We start from the raw sequence: 23976 nt of genomic DNA on the forward strand, positions 1-23976 counted from the left end.
GAGGGTTAGGGAGTTTCTCAGCCTCCCAGAATGCAAACCTTTGGCTATTCCTCCTGTGTTGGAGGTGATAGAGGATGTCTTTATGGACCCTTCCCTGAATCCAGATTCTCTGTTTCCAGCCCCTCAAAAACCAGACAGGTTTTACAGGGTGCTGAACTCGTATATAAATACCTCTTCAAAAACAACCCTGCTGACCCAGAGGTTGTCACTCCAGGTCCCAAGGGAGCAAGAGACAGCTCTTTAAATAACCCTTTACCTGCTGACAAAGAAAGCAGGGCGCTTGATAGGTTTGGTAAAAAAAGTCTACACTTCTACTACCCTAGCCATGAAGGTCCTTAACTGCCAGTTTCATGTGGTAAAATACCAACAGAGTATTTTAGATAAAATGAAGCAAAAGGTATCCTTCCTGGAGGACAAGAACATTTCCAAGGAATTGCTGGACCTTAGGGAACAGACCCTCCCAGACCACTTTAAATCCAAACTTCCAGATGCACCCCTGGATAGGGACTTCTTTTTGGCCTTTGTTGGACTGATGAGTAAATCTGAGGATTTAATTTCCTTTTTACATAGTTTAGAGAGCGGAGTTGAATTTGGGGCAGAAATGATGGGCAGTGTGAATTCTAACCTGGAAAAGAAATACATTGGCTGTTATACCTTGTCTGGCTTCTAATAATTGTAATTTGGATATTTTATAAGAAACCTTTAGTTGGTCAGTGCCTTATATATTTCTGGGATGTAGTTATACTAAGTACAAGTTTAGGTATTATTCTGTTGAATGCACTGTTGCAGGTCTTTTTAAAGGTACTAATAATGTCTTACAGAACCTGATTCATTATGTAGATATGAAGGTAGAGTCAGCTCAGTTCTGCTGTATATTATGTATAGAACTACACCAAAGCAGTTTGTTAAAACGGGAGTGTAGACATTTTTGGATACTGAACGACAGCTCCTGCTGTAAGCATTCAGTAGTCCTGTAAGTGTAAACCTTGTTTGTTTTGCTGTCAGTTCCTGGTACTGGTAATATGGAATCCTCACTGTAACGCTTTTTCCTGCCTTCATTGGAGTTCAGAAAGTGACCTTGTGGTTTTGTATTCATCTTATCATTGTGGTGAACGATAAAGGCATTTCTAGGGATATGCAGTTTAGTAGCTTTTACGTCTTGTTGCAGATTGTAGTTATGTGGCCTTTGAAGTTCATGTTGTCTTCTACCAAAACACCTTAATCAGTTAATACTGAGGACAATTCAAGTGATGATTCCTCTGCAGTGATGCTTGACCTAAACTAAGGACTTCAGGTTTGTTTGAAATGAAGCAGATTATTGTTCAGTGTCTTCCTAAGTAGATTTGGTGATTCAGATTATTAAAATAGTTAAGTAGAGTAGACACAGTCTTAATGCTGTCAGCAAATTTACAGGTAAGTTTATTTTTATGGCATGTATCAGAAATTAGTGAATTAAACTGAAAAGGTTTAACGTTTTATCCCTTTAGATACAATTTATAAATCTGAAAAAAATCAAATTTACAGTCACCTGTCGGCTCTGGCCTTGTTAACAACCATTTTATTAGAAATAGAAATATGTCCGATTTCATCTGCAGAAGCTTGGAACTCGCTGACTCAGGTGTAAAGGAAACCAAGATTTTGGAAAACAGATAGAAGTCATCTCCAAAGCCCATATGCAAAGTTTTAGCTGCATGGTCAAAGCACTGTAGGGTGTTCTACAAGTCTTCAGAGACTACCGCTAAAAACAATGGACTCAAAGACTACCGCTAAAAACAAGGGACTCGAAGACTACCGCTGAAAACAAGGGACTTGAACACAACCGCTAAAAACAAGGGACTCTACTGTCTTTTAACTCTGGTAGGCTGCCTGTCACCTCATACTCAGACTTGAGTATGAGTTCAGGTAAGCAGCTGCCGCAGCTCATATGAATATATTATTTGAGTTCAAGCAAGGTAAGTGTGACGGCCTTGGTTAGAGGATGGAAGTACAGATTTTTTGCAGTAGTCAGAAAGTGGGTTTTAGGTTTAGTGAGTGGGAGGGGGATTTTAGGTTTATGGAGTGGGAATAGAGTGTTTTGGTTAGGGAGCATGGATGGGATTAGATTAAGCAAGCAGGAAGGGAGTTTTAGGATTAGGGAGTGAGAAAGGGATTTTAGGCTTAGAGAGAGAGGAAATGGAGGTTTAGGGAGCAAGAAGGGTGTTTTCGGGTTAGAGTTAGGGTTCTGGTAGGGCTATACAGTTTTGTAGGTAAGGGTGTTGGGAGGGCTCAGTAGTTACTTCAGACAGAGTTAGTGGGAGTTAGAGGGCTTGCCTTATCAGGTAAGTCTGTCGTAAGCAAGTTGTGTCCGAAAACTTGTAGTAGTCCAAAATATGCCATTTTTTTTTGGTGTGGTCTTTCAGTTGTTAAACTGTGCTTGTGAAATTTGGCAGAATTGTCCTAACACAGAGTATTCTAGCATCTTGATTGTTGACTGATCTGTAGCTTGCTGTCTCAGATGTGTCCCCTTGTTGACTGGGTCAGTTTCTGAGAGCCTACACAATACTCTTTATTTGGTTACTAGATGGTACTACTTCCTTACAAAATGCATTGCTTTATAAAGTATTTACACTCTTGTTTTGAAAATTGCCTTCTAAACATGATGTTTCACAAATGCTTAGGCAGTCTCGTTTTTACTTTTTTAAACATATTTTCTGTGTGCTAGGATTATACTTTTGCTCAGCTTGTAGCTATTTATTTCTTTCCATGGTGCTACTTGCAGATGTATTTTGTGGCTGAAAATGTCATTTTCTGCTCTAAAACTGCAAATAATTTTACAGCGCTATCATGAATGAATTTCATATCTGAAGTTAACTGCACGAGCATACTTGAAAATATTCTCTGCACAAAACATCTCTGTTACGGTTCTTTTAACTTCTGTGCTTTATTTTTTATTTTGTGCAGTGATTCAGAAAGTAAAGGTAATATAGTCAAGGTAATTCGCTCAATTCTGAGAGAAAATGCCAGACGTAATATATTAAAAGGTGAATTGCCATTGGAGAAAATATGCAAAGATCGTTTAGCTCCACTGAGAAACAGAGTGCCAACTTCAGCCAAATTTGGTAAGAAGTAGCAAAAATAAACTGCATTTCTTAGCATCTGTACTACTAATAATTGAAGCTTTACAGTTACAGATAGATAACACTTGAGGAGAAGGATTCTATGAATGTATGAGATGCAATTTAAAATTCTGACAGCTCTTGCTTTATTTCAGAAAGTGAATCATTAAAGTATATATTGTTTTTGAAAGGCATCAAATCAGAGTAAGGGATCACTTCCACTGTTTATCAGAGTATTCCAGCAGTAATTGATCATTTGTTTATCAGACTATTGTAGCAGTAGTCAGTCATTTCAACTGTTTATTAAAGTATTCCAGCTGTAATCGATAATTTCCACTGTTTATTAGAATATTTTAGCATTGTTTCGCTCCTGTACTTCATTGCTGTCCATAAAAGTAAGTCTAATATTGTAGTGAGAGAAGGATATGGAAATATTGTGCATTAACATGCTTGGGTTAGACATGATGCTGCTGTCTGTGACAGCTAATATAATGTAACATAACATATATGCTTTAGGATTTAAGACTTAGTTTAAACTCCATATATCCTGCTGACTTACTTATACACCTCATCAGTCATGTAGCTATCTAACAATGGTTTAAGGTTTTGTGAGCTGGGCACCTGCTAGTATTTGTTCAGCTTATTAATAGCTGTGTGACTAAACTACTACTATTAAATATCATTCCTTAATCACTGCTGCAGTATTCCATACAACAGATAACCTGCCATGGATAGCCATATGTCCAGCCAGCATACCAAAGCATTGGGCCCTTCTAAGTGCCATCCATCAGACTTGGGTCTTGCATCTGAGGTGTAAGGTACATAAGTAACGTACAAGTGCCAGATCCTCAGAACTTGTTTGCTACCAGTGCGAATGCTGGTTTGGAGTTCAGTCCGACAGTCATTTGTACCCTGCTGGGGACTCCTTTTCTTTCTGGATGTTTATGTACCATCTTTGTTTTCTTCCTCATTGGCTGCTGCAGGGGCAGCTCATTTCTGAGGATTTGGTGCTCATATGTCACTTGTGTAACTTACATCTTGGACGTATGACATATGTCTGACATGTGGCCCTTTGAAGGGCCCAAGGCATTGGTATGTTGGCCAGACGTGGGTCTTTCCTTGGCAGTGTATCCCTGCTGTAAGGATTACTGCAGCAGTGATTAGTACGACCGTTATGGTACATTCCTACACAGCTGTACTTTTGTATTTTCCATGACTGACTTGTATTCCCTTCCTTCCCAGACTGAGGTTATGATCACTGTAAGTGTCGTTTCTGCAGTGCATGTATAATGTGAACCGGATTAGACTTGGTTAGATGTCAGCTCTTTCCATGACATCTGTGGAGGTGTTGGACATCCCTGAGTGGTATGTCCCAAGCTATAGCAGTCTACGGGAATTTCTGCAGTGAAGTGGAATGTAGCCCTTATCTTTTTTGCCACTGAAGTGAATGCTCACCTGTATTGTCAGTGTATTGGTCTCCCTCTTAACTGATCTGAGAGAATGAGGAGTTGCATTTGGACTTTAATTCAATATATATTGTATATTGAACTTGATGCTTGATTTTTCTAGCTGTTTATGCTGAACTGGATATTTTTGGGGTCCAGTGACATCCCTGGAAAAGATACTTACAAATGTTTTCACAGGAGACAGATTTTTGCTAAAGACTACTACTTGCAGTGTGCAGTTTGTCTAGGAGAGGATCCCAGCATTGAGAGAGGAGAGTATAGCAAGATGTTCAGCAACTAAATGTTACTAAAATGAGCCAGGAATGTCTTCCAGGGGAAGTTGCAATAATGGTTAAGTTGTTTGCCTAACAGACCCAATGTGCAGGATTTGATTCTCACATGGGGTAATTGGCTAGGCTTAAAATGGCCCACAAGTGCAGTTAGCCTAGTACTAATGTAGAGAACTATGAACCTAATGGTTTTTATGATGCTCTGTAAGCTTTTTGTATTAGCTTAGCAGGAAGTTTGCCTGTGCTTTAGTGGAAAAACCTGTAAAACTAAGTGACCTTATCACCCCCCCCCCCAAAAAAAAAGAGAAAGAAATGTAAGTAATCCGTCATGCACCACAAGAAAGCACAGGAAATCAAAAAGCCTAATGAATTATTTTTGGAGTAATGGCACCAGACTGGAAGAGATGGCAGATGGTCTTTGTGGTCCAGATATCTGCCCTAGCAAGATGATGCAGGTCTGGCTGTGAAGACTTTTCTCACTTCTTTCCTACATGCCTGAATTGTTGACTGTTACTGTAGGTCTGTTCAGTGGTCAAGTATCTAAACACTGATACACTAAAACCACTACACAGACATCACAGGAATTTAATTATTTTTGATTAAAAATAAATAAATAAAAAAATAGTCACAAATCAGTACTTCTTAATAGTCCACAGTTTACTCCTATATTTCTAATTACTATATACTCTTCTCTGTGATTTTACAATGTACTATTGTATTATTATTTATTTTGTTAATTTGTGATGTGAAATGATGATGATGATGATAAAGGCTTTTAAAGAAAAAAATACAACCTGTCCACCCCAGTATTTAGAGCTATCAGCTACCCAATGCATAATGGTACTTATTTGTCCATTTAATTGACTGTTATTCTGCATTAATTTCTTTATCACGTATGCTTCAGCAGTGCTAGCTTTGCCAACATTTGATGTTGCACATTCTTCAAATATTTCCAGGCACAAAATTAGTAATCTGTAATACGCAGGATGTGGAGGGCAAAGCCCCTTTCAATAATGCCCTTAAATTATATATGTGTATTGTTTATTTAATTTTATGTTAGTTTCATGGTTTGTTTGTCACTTTATTACTGTTGTACAGGGTAGCGGAGGGGATATTTCACTTGCTGGATGTACACAGACAGTTGAGGTACGACATGTAGAAAGAACCAGTTACATTAAACAAAGTGATCAACAGTTTGCATCTTTTATGGCAGGCAAGCAAGGCAGACCATTGTCAAGTTAGGCATTCTTTAACTGGCTAACTGAATTGTTTTTCTTTTACAAGCATCACTGAAAAAAATATAAGGACAAGTAAAGGGGCACTACACCAAGCTTAACATCACCAGAGCAGTAGCTTTCTTCAGAAGTGTCTCAACCCAGAGTATTTCTAAAGCAGTTACTTGTACCACCCACTTTTTGCCAGCACCTCAGATTAGACATACATGCCAGAAGCAGTCAGATTTTGTCCCTGCAGTTCTGCAGGGCATGCAGTTACCACACCTGTGTTGGGGGTCAAGTTGGCTACCAGAAGGCTAAGCTTAATTGCTCTAGTATTCTTCCCGTTGATAGTGGGTGATGCTGCAGCAGTTATCCTTATGAGGATTATAGTACAGCTGTGTGACTGTACTCACTGGAACAGTAGGTGATTGGATAACATGGTCACTGCTGCAGTGTAAGGTTCCACCCACCATTTCCTTTGCTTTTGCTGCTTCATACCCTAAGTGGAAGATGAAACATGACTGAAGAGATGCTTCTCTCTCTCTCAGGCTCGGGAGGAATGGGAAAAGTGTAGTTGAATGTCATGCTAACATCCTACATGTAAGGAGAGAAATTCATTTCTGTTCTGAGAACAGGTAATTACCACGGATAAAGAAAGGTACTACAAAAAAGTTCTTGTTATTCAAACATCAGCTGTTACCTCAGTCTGGGGGGTAGAGGGGAAAGTCTTGACTACAACCCAGATGACCTGAATTCTTGTAGTGGCTTGTGTACTGAAGGAGCTGGGTGGAGAACTGAGCAGTTAATGACAGCTAATGGTCAGTTATCCAGCTGGATGTGTGCTACTACCAAGTGGCAGCTTACATGCAATGAAGATGAGCCAGGAACATGGGCATGGGATTGACTGTCTCAAGCTGGTGATGGTAGAACTCCAGGCATATGTATAGAAACATGGGTGCACAGGCATGAGTTTAGATTACCCTTGTAGTGTCATGGGTACTCATGTCAGCCACCAGAGGAATGGTGTTAGGGCTAACTAAAATGCTGGACTTCAGGGCATAGCCCTGTGAGGCCACTAGAAGTGACAGCAGTGGGGGCTACAGCATACAGAAAGAGAATACTACAGGGAATTAATTACCCTCTCCTGCGAGTCCTTTGAGCTGCCAGTCCAGATGACCTACTAAGCAAGACAGCCAGAGCACCAAGTAGTTTTCATGCTGCCTGGATAACAACTCCCCTTCGTCAACTCTACTCAAGTAGGTAGTCACAATGCCACTGACTGGGACTGAATGGGCTAAGGCTAATTACAAGGAGGAACAATAGCAGGCAGGGAAGCAAAAAGAACATGGAAAAGAGATCTGCAATTATGATGGCCTCTGCTGAAATTTCAAGGATTCAAATGGTAAGCCATCCATAACTGCAGAAACTATTTTTTCTTTTTTTGCAAGTGGGGTCGACATTCCCAGCTATTTCCAAGGTCACTTCACCTTAAGGGAAGGAACAAATCAGAGACCCTATTTTCCCATTCAAGACTCAAAATTTTGATCTCAGAAATATAATAGGCAGCCATTTTAGTGAGTATGCTCACACATATGTACTTTTTTCCAAGGTCACTTCACAATAAGGGAAGGAACAAATCAGGGACCGTATTTTCCCATTCAAGACTCAAAATTTTAATTTTAAAAATATATAACAAGCAGCCATTTTAGTGAGTGTACTCACACACATGCATTTTTTTCCAAGGTGACTTTACCTTAAGGGACGGAACAAATCAGAGACCCTATTTTCCCATTCAAGACTCAAAATTTTGATCTTAAAAATATAATATGCAGCCATTTAAGTGAGTATACTCACACAGGTATACTTTTTTTTCACTTTATTTTGCTTACTTGTGTAATGCAGAAATTTTTTCTGTCTCTCTTCTGTTTCTCCAAACCAGTATAATGATAAGTGTTGTATAGTTTCCTTCCTGATATGGTCACTTGCACAGTATAGTCTTATTTCCTGAAGTGTAGCATTTTCCCTTTTTTTTTTTTGCATAATTCTTCTGTAACTCTGTGAACAGTTGTCTTCAGGCAGCCTTCCCCTTGACTGTCATCTATATCACTTGTGGTATGTTTTTAGATCCCTCGTTGCCCTCTGTAGTTGAGTGAGTTTATTAATGAGTTGCTAAATGAATGCCCAGCACATAAGTTTCAGAATATTCTTTGCAGTTGCAGCTGACAGATATTACTCCCTAACTGGCATCTAAGAAAATCTTTCATAGTAAGAAGTGCTTGGTGTATGAAAGTTAGTGTTGTATTTATCTTGTCTAAACAGATCTTTAGAGCAGCTAGTTGCCATTTTTCTTACAGACATTTGTATCTATTTGGCACAGTGTTTATATTTATTGCCTTATCTGTTGAGTGTCTGTTCTTGTGCTATTCCACATTGGTTAACACAGAATGTAAATGACACAGTGACTGGTTAATATTCAAAAGATAGTCCATAATCTTGCTTATCCTTTCACAAGTAAACATATGAAACTGCTAAATTTATGGATAAGTGCTGAGGTGGGACTGGTATGTTTTCTCAGTGGATTTCAAATATAGCTGTCTTAATGAACCAGTTATTTTGTCTGTTTGTGCGCTCTTTGTTCTGACCAGCTTGAACCCAGAAGTACTAATTCAGATTTCAGAGCAGTAAAACTTGGTTAAGCAAATGAGAATGAGTTGTCATAGTGCATCTGATTTACTCTCATAAAAAAATGGACATTTTGTTATGATTGTTGTGCCTTGAACTTCCGTAATTATTGCTTACATGGTGGATTCATCGTACTTTGTGTTTCTTCTGAACTTGAAAACAAGCGACTGTCATTTAAAACTATAATTAGTATGTAGCCATCCTTCACCCACACAAGACCACATGCATGCAAACCACATATGCAAGCCCCCTTATTTCTCATAAATGAAGAGTCTGGAAAGGTGAGGAGGACAAAAGAAACATGGATGCCTGAATTGCACTGTAGGCCAAGTTTCAGCTTCTTACAGTGTAAATGAATACATTCACATTGTGTAGCTGTCCAGAGAAGCATTGTGTTAAGAAACTGGTATAAATCACAATTTGTATAGCAGTGAACAAAGTAGAGTGTGCCCTTTATCACTCTGTTTGGTATAAAAGCACCTCAACACCTTCTAGTTGATTTTTCTTATCCTATCGGGTTTAGCTTTTTATTTTTTATAGTGAGTACAATCAAGTTGTTTGCCCAGGGCTGCAGTATATGCTCCAAGAAGCTGCAAGAATCAAACTATTGACTCTGCTGGATGTGTTCTGTTAGGAAAGATTTATTACATAACCTTTACCTTACGCTGAACTGGATCCCTAACTACAAGAGAGTGCTACTTGTGGGAAACAAGCCCCTTTCCCCATTTTCGTAATGGGTTGAGCTGTCATAGCTGGAGACTGGTATCTGTCTAGAAGGAGATTTGTTGCAGTACAGTCTATGCATATGGCTGATGCTGTCATACTGTGATTCTAACAATTTTCTTGGAAATGTCATGGTAGGTTGCACTGGTCTTTGTTAGCAGTGCAGTGTATGACCTCTTAAAGTGTGACTGCTGTTAGAAACTGAACCATATCCTTGCATCCTTGCCCATGCTAAATATGAATGCATCAGTAATGAAAATAAACTACAGGTATGTGAAGAGGACAACTACTGTTTAATTAGAATCAAACTTTAAGCTGGTCAGTTCTGTAGCATGTCTCTTATTGTCCACGAGGACATTTAGCTAAGGTGCAAAACCACAGGCATACTAAACAACATTCCTATTCACACTTGGGCCCAATGGCAACTACATGACTTTTACAAAAAGCAGCCTCAGTGTTTTTGTCATTCTCCTTCATAAGGGAGGATCTTCCACAAACCCATAAGTCTGACTAGCCTCATATGCAAAGACATGGAAACATTTTTCATAGAGCTTATCCATTAGGACATAAGGAACCTTCAGACAATAGACCTGTGTCAGCTTTAATTTTTCAGGGGCAGGTCAAGTTTATTAAACCTGGTAGAATTTTTTTGAAAAGGTCACTAAAACAATGGATGAAGGTAAATAGGTGCACAGTGCATACCTCAACCTAGCTAAAGCTTTTGACACAGGTCCGCACTCAGGCATAATAAAAAATCGAAATAAACTGGGAATAAACCCCTCTGTCACCCACTGGATTGCCAGTTGGCTTACAGACAGGATGCAGATAATCAAAAGAGGGTAGGTTACTTCCACAAATAGACCAGTCACCAGTGAGTCCCCAAGAATTCTGTGCTGGGACTACTCCTGTTTGGTGTCTACTTTTCTGAAGTAAAGGCCAATACCAAAGGGCTCTGGCTGACTAAGTCTGCAGATGACTGCAAGCTAGAAGCAGTCATTGAATCCCCAAATGAGTTGTCTCAAATAAATGACTAGTGTCAAAATCCTGGTCTGAAACTTAATGCCAAAAACCACATTATTGTTACCTTTGGGGAGCTTCTACCCCAGGGAACTACTACATTGACAGTACTCCCTAAGAACTGACCCAGTTGTTCAGGATTTGGGATCTTATGTAGATAGTGACCTAACTTTTGGTCAGCATGTGTCTGTTTTTGTAAGAAAGTCCTACTATATTGCACAGCTTATAAACGGAGGGATTGTGTTTAGATCTAGGAATGTCATTGTCCCACTTTACTCAGCCCTCATTAGGCCAGTCATTGAATGTAATGCCCTCTTTGGTATCTATCTATCCAGACATATGGAGCAACTGGATCCCCCACATAGGTACCTTACTAAAAGGATACAAGGCCTAAACAGCATGTCCTATATGGATCAACTGAATGCCCTGTCACTGTTCTATTTATCAGACAGACTGCTAAGAGGTGACCTGTGTCTGGCATGCAAGGCATAGTCTGACCTATTACTGATGGAGTTAACTGCACATCAGCAGGTTAAATAGCATCATAAGTACTCAGTTTGGGTTGGGCGGGTGGCCTAATGGTTAAGGTATTTGCCTTACAAACACAAGGTGCAGGGTTTGAGTCTCACAAGAGATAATTGGCTAGGCTTACAATGGCCCGCAAGGGCAGTTAGCTTAGTACTAATCTATGAATCTATGAATCTATGAATCTTGGGATCCACACCTCTTCTGCAACATCAACAGAATGGTTTGGAGGGGGAGGTATATTTTGCAGAGGATACCACTGCTGTGGAACAGACTCCCCATCCACATAAAACAAAGTTTATCCCTGTCCATTTTCAAGCACAACTTAGATCTGTGGGTGGGAAAGAGAAAATTTAGACCAGGACTGCCCCTTGTACTACTAATTGACAGAGGCAAAACCTAAATACTTTATCCCATGCACGGGTCCCCTCAAATTGTCTATGGTATGATCTCAGTTATTCTCATTAGCAGCAACATATAATTATCGACCATGGGATGGGTAAGGCTAATCTATAACCAAATGGGTTTGGTTATTTGAGCACAAAAAGGGAAACTGGCCAGCATTAAAATGGCCAGTAAGAGCAGCTAGCCTAGTACTCTGCTATGAATCTATCAGATGACACATTACCATTCTGTTGCAAGTGCTTCCATGAAGTGACCTATGTGATTATCTTCAAAAAAAAAAAGCACACATCACGTCAGTATTGTCAGACCTGACAACATGCTTAGTCAAAAATGTAGAAAGAATGTTTTCTAGTTCTAAGAAGAAACAAACAACGTGAGGTAACATCTGGACACACTGCAAAACTCTGGACAGTTGAAAAGAGTGAATGTGACCTTCATGCACTCTACAGAGTTGATAAAGACTCTTCCCAAATTTACTTTAATAATTCAGTCTTCATTAAGTCACACTCAAATCAAGATTTTTTTCATTAAGAAATAAACATCATTCTTTCCAGAATTTCTGGCACATGCTTGACTTCTGCTTAAGAAAGGTACCATCAAATAAATGTCTGTAGCAGAAAACAGATTTTGGTTCAATTTTTACTTGTTTTAAGGCTCAGGACAGTTCTAGTCATGAGTACCTTCAACATCAGTGTATGTTAACACCAGAATTTGAATTGTCACCCTTTAAAGCAATCTTCCAGCATTGACACACTGCTAGTGGATGTGTGTTCAGATATATTGTGTGCTTAGTGACATGTAAGTTCATGGTTCAGGCATTCGTACTAGGTCAGCAGTATGACAAGTACTATAGACTTGACCAGCAATGTCATGACAGAAGAACCATTGAAGGTGAGATAATAGGCAGCCAGTGATGAGAGAGATTCTTCTGTTGCTTTGAGAGGTATTTACATTTCCATAACTGCTACAAGTACTCACCAAAGGCCATTTAATTAGGGGTAGTCGTAAGGCTCTGGAAACTTTCTGGTGTTTTCATACCTGGAAAATTGATTCTTACTGCACTCTTTAAATTACAGATCACTACAAAATGGATTGTTTTTCTTCTGTACTGCGAAGGTTGTTGCATTAATGCCACCCTCCATATTTGCTTGTGGGGAAGGGTTCACTTTGGTGCTTTATTTACCATTCTACCCACTTATAAACAGTAGCAGTGACAAGAATCCAGACTGGGAAGAAGCAATCACTATAACATGTAGATGCTTCAGTGTCCCAGATGCTTACCACTGTGTGACACTAATCCTCCTCTGCTATGGGTCTATGTTCAGCCATCGAATGGTTGAATATCGACCCCTATCCATCGAACGTTCATTCAGTAACATTCATTTCATTGACAGGGAAAGTAGCTAGTTGGTCAACACTTCCCTGTCTGCCCTTTTCCCCACTGCAGTACAGTCTCGAATGAAGCCCCCCACCTGGGTGGGTTTGAAATACTGACGTGGAGCACATAGTGTTGGTTTCAGTTGAAACATCTGGTTTCATCCCTCTGGAGGTTGCCTCACTGTAAGCTTTAAATTTGTCCTCCTGGACCAAAACATCTGTTACATTATTACAGATGCCTCTCTGTGAGGCCATTGTAGTCCATGCCTGCTTTTTTTTGCTAGCAAAGTAGAGAACAGTGTCCATTTGTTGTTACTCCAAGAGGAGTTCCTGGAAGTTTAATTGAGGGTTCACCAGTGACAGGGAGAGAAGTAATTTCGACGCCTTTGGGTGGAAAGCTTGTATATTTGCTACTTTGGCCTTCAGGGCCCTGAACTGCCAGACACATATATTCAAGTTCAGTGAATCCCTCCGGAACAAGCTCCTCAGGGTTAAGGCATAGGGGATTAATGATGAAGGCCTGAAGCACAAGATGCTTGACTTACAGAACTTCTTTTTCCAGGTGGTCAAGCCCTCCAAAAAGTGTGACTCTGATGCGGTAGATGTACTGTGCAGGACAGAGGCTTTAGAGTCAGTGGTTCAGAGGCATGTCTGGCTAAGAACACAGCTTGTGGCAGATCATGTGAAGTCAGAGCAACTTAATGCTGCCTAGAAAAGGATATCCTATTTGGTTGCTTTGAAGTTATTTAAGAGGCTGGAGGAAAAGGGAAAGCATTGCAGTTGGTCCATCATTTTTTTCCCAGTCCAAAGCTCTTAAGATTCAACAAGAATTGCCTTTCTAAATCTTGGTCCCCATTCCTAAAGCAGGTGAAACATATCTCAGAAATGGAAGGGCCAAAATACATCTCAGGCTATCCAAAAAGGAAATTTCTCCACCATGAAACCTCTAATATGTAGTAAAAGGAAAAAAAAACTTGGCTCCCTATGTACCTACTGTTTCAGTTCCCATAAAGTCCCTGTCGTCATGGAAGATACTATTTTGATGGCTGTGACATTGGTTAGAGTAATTTTGTAGCTGCAAGCCTTAATGTTTAAAGGACCTTTATAGTCTTCCACAAAGACAGAGTCACTCTACATGCCACACTACGGTCATGCCAAAAGTTGTGACAAAACTTCCATTGAACTGGGTTATTCATCTTCCTGTTTTCTTTCCAAATCTACAGAACAAGATAGAGAGAACATTGTATGCTTTGGATGTCCATAGACAGCTGGTATTCTATCTAGATGAACTTAAAGGATCAGAAAATCAGATCAATTGTTTCCTTTGTATAGGACAGGAAGGGGAAATCTGTCAGTAAGCAAACTCTATCATTGTGGTTTGTCCACTGCATTGGGCTTTGTTACTGTTCTCATGGATCACCTGTGCCAGGCTCTGTAAAGGCATATTACGCTAGAGTCTCTTGTTTGGCTTCCACAGCAGAAATAAAAGTTTGCTAAAGTAGAATTTTGTTTACTCTCTCTATTTGCATCTCTGAGGCTGGTAATTCTGACCATCTGACCATCAAATCCCTGACTCGGTTTTCAGTGGGACTTCTGTGAGCCACATGATCTTTCACCTGGCTCTGATCTTTAAGTTTGTCATTTTAGTCTTTGTCTGAGCACCTGCAGTACAAATGATATGTGTATCTAGTATGACATCTGCTGGTGCAGACAGCAACTTCAGTATCAGTACATTTTTCTCCTGGGGTCTTCATGTACTCATTCAGGTTCCCCTCAGTTTTATTTAGTTAGCCGTAGCCAAGTGCAAAGAAAGATGCTCATCTCTAGGCATAGCGGAGTCAGAATCCACCAAAGCCAAATATGAGTCATTGAGGAAGCCACACCTTCCACCTTCTTGCACTGTTATCACACTTTGCGTCTGATCTTTTCTGGTCTTACACACAGGGGCTTAATGTTTTGCTAACTTTGTCTTCTTTAGTTTTCTTCTTGTAGCCATTCAGTACCAGGAAGAAAAACTGTAGAATTCACAATGAATTAATATTGTGAAACCCACAGTTTCTTAACATTTCTTAAACTTAAAGGACTGTAATTGTTGGGACTGAAGAGGAAAGAACAGATCTACACATCTCTTGTAGTGCCTGCCATTACTTGATGTCTCCATTTTATGATACATCTTTAATGTTGTATTTAAAGATACAAAACATAAAAAAGTGTCAGTTATGCAACTCTTAGGCAGGAAGATGGGACAGAACAGTCTGTTAGTGGGTATCTTTTTCTATAAATACTGCCTGCTTCCATGAACGTCATAGCCATCTTGTATCATCATTAATATTTTCATGTGATTAAGAAAGTTAGGGGAAGTATGTCAAAGTTAAATAAAGTAAGGGATGGCTGTTTTCCCTTGTTGAAAAGAGCTAGTTCCCTTCATTTTTGAATGACCCCTCTGGCACTATTATTTTTCTTTTCAAAAGATAAGAAAGGGGGTGATGTATATGTGGTATGTGTGAGATTTTATTGCTGTATCCATTATTAGCAATTTGTGTTACTAATTGTTGTGGTGGGTAAATAAGAAACACATGTATTGCTGCCATGATATAGACACTGTCTTGATTCTTTAAGGAGCATGTGTGAGCTCTCTTTATTATTCCCTGATGTCTGCCAGCTGTCAGCCCCCAAGCCCTTCTGTTGGCTCATTTGCTTCCTGCACAGCTATTAGCAGTTCTAGCTTAACTCTCTACTGCACTATGAGAGATGAACACATGCATCCATTGGGGCCTTACTGGTATAATACCCTAGACCTAGACACACCCCTTAATGGCTGACATGAGCATGAATAGCACTGCAGGGGCCTACAGTACCCTCCCCTTGTGTGTGCATGCTTTGAAAGCATCTTGGCAAGGCCAAAACTATATCCTTGGTTCATGCATACTGGTTGCCAGGGAAGCCTATACTTATGTTGTGGCAGTTGACAGAGCAGAGCCCATGAATCATATGCCCCCCATCCCCAGATTAACAAGCTTTCCTTAGCCAGTTCTTCCATTGCAAAATCCAGGTCATCTGGGGGAACAGTCGGGACTTTATCTTTGTATACCACAGATGTGGCAGTGTTTGTGAGCCTTTTCTGTTTCATTTTGTTTTCTGGTTTATTCTCACATGGTGGCTCATACTGACCGGCTGAAAAGTCACTTTACTACTTGCTTAATACAACAGAAGGATTTTATATGTTAGGAACATTTGGTGTGTCTGACTGGAACATTGTTGGCTGCCTTTATAGTAAATGAGCCAGTTGTTGATTTACCTGCGCATGATTTGTCCTGAAGGGGTGACATTCTCAAAGTGGCTGGAGTAGTATCCCCTGTCTGATTATCAGGTTCACTTTCTAATCTAATCATTGGAAGAGGAGGGTGGAGTATTATTCTAGTGATGTCTTGCACCACTTTGGAGTGCTGTGTCATGGGGATGAATAATCATTTTTATGGAAGGAATCTTGTTGAGCTGCTTATGTGCCTTTTAATCATTCTGACTGTGATGCCGTTAATTGTAGGTTTTGTCTTTTCTATAGTGAAGGCTGCATGGCTGCCGGTGCATCCTTGAAAGGCAATGGCACAGTAGTATTCACTGGCACTCCATCTTGGCTGAGTTGCCCCATTGAGGAAGATCTGTTGCAATACATCTGTGATGGTTAAGAAAACCATGTGGAGATTGCCAGTCAGTTGTTATACAGGATCAGCATATAATGAAACTGATAGATGGTGTCCTTGGTAGCCGTATTTCTTTGGCAGCTGGAGTAGGCCTAGATGTTTACATACCCTTTGCCAGCTTGGTAAAATCAGAAATCTCAGTGTTAAGGTCATTGCCAAGGCAGTTGACATGCTGACATCGCAGCAGAATGTTGAGGCAGGTGAAAACACACTGGAGAGGCCTTTTGTTTCATTACTTAAGATTTTTTTTTTTCCTTTGGACACAAGAAAAAGGAACCCAGGAAACATGATTGTGATTAGATGCATCTGCTGAAACTGCTGTTGCTGTTTTTGCTTACGCCTTTTTTAAACAATGTTTTTGTTGAGTGTCTTAGAGCTCGTTGATTTTAATGTTGTTTGGTTTACCATATTTTAACTTGGTAAAATTAGACAAACTGCTCATTTTCAGGAGTTACTGAAGTACTTTGGCCCAATAAATTGACTTGCTTGGAGTCTATTTGCATATTTTATGTTCACCTTCTGCTTCCTTCTTTCTGGTGACTGCAGTGCCCCCATCCATTTCCATGTCGACCGGCCTCTTCTACTGTCCCTCAGACTGTCTCTATTCTAAGTCCAGTGCAGAACCTAAGGTTATCCTGGGAGGGTCACACCACTGATTGCCTACACAGAAGGATTTTTTTCATTTATGATTTACCCCCTTGGTATCCCCTTCCCCTTTCACCTATTGCATCCAAGGGATACTCCTATGTATGGACAATGCCTCCTTGCAGGGAAAGCATAGATGAGAACCAGCCCTCCCCGGGATGGGTGTACCTATCTATCCCTCACTGCCAGTACTTCAGATTTCTGAGATGCTAGCCAAACCTGGGTCGCATGGACTACAGTTAGGCCTTCATACCTGTATACCACAGTGCTGGTGAATCTGTTTGCATGTTAATGAAAACTGTGGAACTCAAACTCTGGTCTTCTAGATGAATCAGTCCCAACTCACAATCTGTATTCTTTGCTGAGAGTCACAAATCAGTTTTAGCATACAGATTCTTAGCATGTAATTATTTTCATTGGTTTCACAAAATCTGAACATTCTGTTGGATGTTTGCTATTTTGAGAAGCTGTAATAGTGTGAGTGTAGGAAACTCTGTCATGAATGTCAAGCAGTAGCAGTCAAACACATTTTGCTCGACTTTTCTCTATGATGCCACAGGGCTTTAGTACCTCCACACCTCACGATGTGGGCCATTCAAGATTTCCAGCTGGATGTTGAGAGGTTCCTGCAAATGTTGAACAACCATATAACCTGTGAAGCACAGAAGTAATCAGGGACTGGCTTCCAGCTTCATGTGCTGCAAGGGTTATCAGCAGAAGCATTTTACTGTATTGTGAAAATGTGCACTATCTGTGCACTGCCACGTTTGTTAGTAGGTTTACTGGGCGAAGTGCCATATGCAGTGGCACAGCTGGTAGCAATGATTTGATTATTGTCTTTTTGGAAATGTGTGACAGCAGTGAAAATTAATTCAGTATTTCTACTTTGCTTTGCATGTAACGCTTTCAGAAAAGTAAACAAAAATGGCAAGACTTGTTTTTCTTGTATTGTATTGCTTTTTTCTGGGAAGACTGACTTCATCTGCCTCTGACACTTAGATTGCTCTGTGAGAAAAGCAGATTTCTTTGTTTTCTTGTTTGATTTTAATATGCTATTTTAATGCAACTTATTTTCTTGGGTACTTCAGAAAAAAACACCTTGTTTATAATTCTAGAAACAACAGAAGGACAATATATTGTGAATTGTAGGAGGTGCTGGCGTTGTACTTTTATTTAAGTGTGCAAGAAACTTCCAGTGTTTTCCACGAGAAATCTGGATTGAACTGCCTTGGCCACAGAACAAGCTTTTGTTTCCTTCCCTCTCAGCACATTTATGTTCTTAAACCTAGTGTCTCTGGAGCTGTCCATATTTTATGCTAATTTGCCTTCTAGGTTCCCTTCTACTCTTCTTATATTAGCACTAATCAGTGATAGAAAATAAAATGTTGTGAAGGCAGTCCCTTTTAACTAATTGACTTCATTAAATTTACTTTCCCTTCCTTTGTGTTCCATAGACCTGGTATACTGCCTACTCATAGATATCCTCAGACTGCAAAACTAAACGGGTTTTTATTAGTTGGGTACCTTGCCCTAATCTGAGTTTCTTTGCATTTAAAAACGATTGTACTGTACTAGCAACCTATGACACAATTCTGCAGTATACTCACCTGCTTTGATTTTTTTTGGGCAATGGCACATATTTCTGTATAGTCAAAGAACATAACATAATCTAGCTAGAGCTTTTGAACATAACATAATCTATCTAGAGCTTTGTAACACAATCCCAGCCTCTATGTCCTAGTACTCCTCTCATAGATCAGAGTTTGAATTTCTTGCATTTGGACTCCTTAGGCAATTCTTACATTTCTTTTTATTGTGCTTCTTCTCTGCTACCTGCTGACTGCCTGCATTTTCTTTCTTGGAAACCATAATAGAGGCCCCCATCAGCAGGCTAATCCCATCCCCTGATGACTGACATGAGCATGTGCATTGCCATGGGGGTGGTCTGTTCCCACCCTTAGCATGTGCATGCTCCCACATGCACGTCTCTTGACTGTTGTTATGCAGACAGGATATCATCCTGACAAACATCTGTGCAAGCTGTACTAAGGTAAACATTACCCCCCACATTCTCACACTGACCATAGTGCAGTGATGTTCCTTTGCACACTATGCATGCAAAATCAATGTCATCTGTAAAGATTTATAAATTGATAACCACAGTGCCATGAGCAATCCCCTTCAGTCAGTTAATTAGAACTGTAAATTAGTCCCTCCCTTGCAACCTGTTGGTGAATTGTTCACCTTCCTGTACATTACTTTTAACAACTGCACTTACAAATTCATCCCATTGAGGCATGCGTGTAGTTGGAAATTATAAACTAAATCTCAATGTTGCAGCTACAAAATCAAGAAATTATTAAACTAAAAAGAAATGTGTGTGTAAAGCCTTTAAACTTCATCCAACCCACTGCAACAAGGCTAAGGTCATCTCCATCCAAGCAATTTACTTAATCAGAAGAAACAAAGCTTGATTTTAAGGTAAAACTTGCCATCAAGATGGGTGAAAATAATAAGGCTTTCTACAGCTACACCGTAAAAATTAATGAGGAAGCATAAGAACAGTGGGTGCTGGAACAAAATGTTACCACCATAACAGAGCCAACAGATACAACTTGGCAAACAAGCACACAGATTTGGTCAAATTTCAGGCCACAGATGTGAACAATGTATACTTTTCCTCTCTGCAACACAGTTCCTCCAGAAATTACATCCAGAATGGTTACTTATGCCCTCTTAAGGTTAAAAACTTCAGTTCCATGGGACCAGATGAGATAGTTGCCTAATTTGTGCAGTCAAGAATAGCCTAATGTAACAGTTTATGTGCATTTCTAACTGAGCATTGAATGCTGTCTAATTCATTGATCTCTGGAAACAGGCTACTGTATTCCAAATATAATTAAGTGGAGACCCCTTCATAGACCCCTTAATTACAGACCATTTGGCTTCGGAATCATATTTTGTAAGGTGGTGGAGATAGGTCATCATGGAACTTATTCTGGCAGCCATGTCATACCACTTTCTTTATGTTGTTGTTGTTGTTGTTGTGTCTTTCAGCTTATCCCGGTTAGGGTCGCCACAGTGGAACTCCGGTCCGCTAATGTTTGGTAGTGGATTTTTATGTGCCGAGTTACCAGCCCTGACGCACAACCTTCAATGAAGACATGCCCATTCATGCATGCCTCCACACAGAAGATGCTCTAGCTGAGAATCGAATGGGACAACATCTTGCTGTGAGGCAACAATGCTACCGCAGCACCACTACCACTTTCTTTATGCCTTACCCTAATATCATTTTGATATGGTTGGGCTTGGATATGTCCATACATTTCCTTGACAGTTTGAATGTCACCATAGGTGGTTTGTCCATGTAGATTACTTCACTCTGATTAAAGTGTTTGATATTATAACCCATGATGGAATCACACAAGCCATAGTAATTTGTATCCGCAATTGGTTACATGGCTATACACAGCAATGAGTCAATAAGGACTCTCATCCCACCATCCCCTGGCATGACTGAATTCCCTAATGGCTTGCTCCAGCCCAGTGGGGGCTGCTATTCATCTATATTTTTTCTCAGATGTTAAAATTAATTCTGGTATCAGTTCATCCCATGCTGACACCACCTCCCATCAAATGCCAAATTAATATTGTACGTGAATTGTAGAGTAGATATGACCTTACTTTCAGTGACATTAAGGGCAGCTTTCTGACCTTTGGCAAAAAAAAAAAATGTAGACATTACTGATGGGCAACAACTAAAAGCTGATGTAATAGTAAAATACCTTAGAATATGTAACAAATGGTCATCTTTCACTTAATGCATTATTGCTACTACTATTCCCAAAAATTACCCACCAGATTCTCTGTGGGGAGTCACATCAGTACAGTACTGGGGAGGCAGTTGCCTCCCTGCAAACAGCTCTTATTGGACCAGTTATAAGATATTGCACCATGTACTGTAACCTACTCACACTTGGTTACATTTGAAAAAGGTGACCCGATTCCTCACAAAGAGAATCAAATGGCTTCTAGTCTTTTCTTGTAGCCATAACCTACAGTAACTGCCATGTCTTTTCACCTTCCTTAAGTGGAGACCTTTGTCTGACATACAAAACATGAAGTGGCCCCTTACTGTTTGAAACCATTTTTTTAGAATGCCCCACTGGTGACTTGAACATCGATATCGGCTATTTCTTGAAATCTGACAAATTCATGACTTAAGTGACCTTCCAGTGCCTAAACTACCCATTTATTTTAACTCAGACCTTCAGTCCGTACCTTCAAGTGGGAGCTGGATGACTCATGGGTAATCTTAAGTTCCAACTTGGATCCAAAGCATCAAGCTTTTCAGTCTCCAGTAGGCCTTTATCTTGTTCATAATACCGTGTGTGTGTGTGTGTCTGCATGTATATATACACAAGACAAGATTTACTTTATTCTGCTTTTCTTACTTGGTTTCTAAACTTGAGACTGAATTTACTCAAAGGCAAATACTAAGAACTTTGCTTAAATATTTTTTTGTGGAAAATGGGGGGATCAAGAGTGCTTTTAGGGGAATCAGCATCATTTTTGACATCTGATACAGCTACCAGTTGTACAAACATCCCAATGTGCAAGTAATACTTTAGGTGATACTGCTGAACTGTAGATAAATTTAATGATATGGAACTCCATTAGTACCACAGTGTTTAGTTATGGAAATAATAGACTCAAAAGAACATTAAATTATATGAAAATATATAGTATTCATAATGAAATAGCCAGTCCATATATGCAATTTTTTTGCGTGTGTGTGTGTGTGTGTGTGTGTGTATATGCGCCTGTGTGTGCGCACGCACATGTGCTTGTCCAAGCACTGCCATATGCTGCACCCACCTCCATTTACTTGCCAGGCTTCCTAACATCTAGCAAGAGTAGAAGTGATGATTTATGTAAATTTGCTTAGAAGTACATATTCTAGTCCGTCTTTTGTTTTTTTAACCAAATCCCACTTGGAAAATGCAGACTGCTTCTGATGGATGTCATGTGTTATGCTTTTGTATATGAATACCTCATCAGGTTTTGAATCAAATGAATTATAAAAATGAGTGTTAACTACTGCAAAGCATTGTTTATTTCAGTTTGAATACATTTCATCAGTTTTGTGAGTGTAGTTATTCTTTTTTTAATTTCTATAATTTTTATACTTGTAGGTTCATCAAGGTCTTTAAAATTATCCAAGATTCCATCTACTGAGTGCAGCAGAGAGACTACAAAAAAGAATACAGATTCTGATGAATGCAGTCTAGGCAGCAGCACACACAGTAGTAGCTGCCATACCACAGAGAGCAGCCTGGACTCTCAAAACTTGTTACATGCAAAACCGTTCAATAGAAATACACGTGATCTCAGGGAATCAGACATCCTCAGTGATGATGATGATTATTGCCAGACTGTTAAGAAAGAAACTGCAAGTATGGACATAGCGGATCAATTAAAAAGTCTGACAATTTGTGATGGCCAAAGTGCTGAACAGAAGTTAGCAATTGAAGCTGATGCTACACAAACAGAGCAGGAGGCAGAGCATCCCAGACTTGTGCGAGCACATTTTTGCCCAATAAAACGAAAGGCAAATAGCACAAAACAGAAACCTGCAATCCTACTAGCTATGCAGGCGCATAGCCGTTCTCTGGACAGTCAGTCTGATGGAGCAAGTGTGGATCTCAGCTCCATCTTGGAACGAGAATTTAGTATTCAGAGTTTAACTTCTGTTGTTAATGAGGACTGTTTTTATGAACCAGTGGAGAACCATGGAAAGCCAGAACTGCCAGCCCTCTGAGCAACATTTAGCAATGTCAACTCTGCATGTACATTTTTTTGTTTATATGTCTTATTAAAAGCCATTTGCACCTGACTTTGAAAAGAAAATAGCAATTGACAAAGACTTGCAAAAAGTCCACCCATTATTTGGTTCTGTGCACTAAAGGACCTATTTTTATTTTACCTTAGAATTAATTTTAAGGTTTCATAAATTAATTTTATATACCAGAATAACTGTTGGTTTAATTTATTGTGGTTGTCTAACACTACATAAGTCAAAGATATGATTTGTATATTACTTTGCTTGTTTTTTTTTTTTTTTGAGCAGGCTTCAAAATTCTACCATTGCCAACCAAAATAAAGAAAATCTTAATGTTTTAGTGTAAATTGTATTGAAGATAAGCAGTGATTTTTGTGTATATTTTCACAGTAAAATGCTATCTTTGGCGCTGTAAAGACATTTTTTGTGTAGACAAGAGTTAAATTATTTTTTCAGGTATTTAGTATACTGTAGATCTTGCCAAATGAGTAACTTAGTGCAGCTGTCTCCATGTGTTACTGGTAAAATCATTTGGTTTTATGTAAAAAGATTTGTATTGTACCCTTTTTATGTTTGTTGGCATTTTTATTTGTATACTGTACAGTAAAAAGTGTTATACTTTTACATTTTGTAGGCATGGTCCTTGAATGTTGCAGTTTCAGTATACTTCATTTTCTGACATTTCATTCAGTAAATGTTATATTTATGGAGTAATGTTACAAAAGGCAAGTTGGAGATGGAGTGAAGATAGTCACCAATTTCAGTGCAGGATAATTGGGCAAGATATGTGGCAAGAGGTCCTGGGTCTGTTCACTTTGTTATTGTATGTGTATGAATAGTGCAGGAAAATTCTTCTGGGGCTGGCCATCAGCTGCTGTAGCAAATCCCTAATTGAGATGCATTGCAGATGCTAACGTGAAACATTGACTGGAAGGGGAGCATAATTCTACATATTTTCAGTATATCAAGGTAAATCTTTTGACATTGGTAATTAATGAGGATAGCAGAT

At 39.5% G+C, this 23976-nt stretch overlaps 1 protein-coding gene across 6 annotated transcripts in view; it reads left to right on the plus strand.

The window, feature by feature from the left end:
• TIAM2 (TIAM Rac1 associated GEF 2) overlaps positions 1 to 23591 on the plus strand; it is a 2099243-nt gene extending 2075652 nt beyond the window's left edge. For all 6 annotated transcript variants that reach the window (XM_044063392.1, XM_044063388.1, XM_044063400.1 and 3 more), the window contains 2 exons: positions 2941 to 3098; positions 22321 to 23591. In XM_044063392.1, coding sequence (XP_043919327.1) covers positions 2941 to 3098; positions 22321 to 22946 — 784 coding nt within the window. In that variant the 3' untranslated portion in view covers positions 22947 to 23591. The remainder of the gene's footprint in view (positions 1 to 2940; positions 3099 to 22320) is intronic.
• Positions 23592 to 23976: the final 385 nt, after the last annotated feature.

The sequence above is a fragment of the Protopterus annectens genome, chromosome 1.part0 (assembly GCF_019279795.1).
Source record: "Protopterus annectens isolate FY-2018-M chromosome 1.part0, PAN1.0, whole genome shotgun sequence".
Lineage (NCBI taxonomy): Eukaryota > Metazoa > Chordata > Ceratodontiformes > Protopteridae > Protopterus > Protopterus annectens.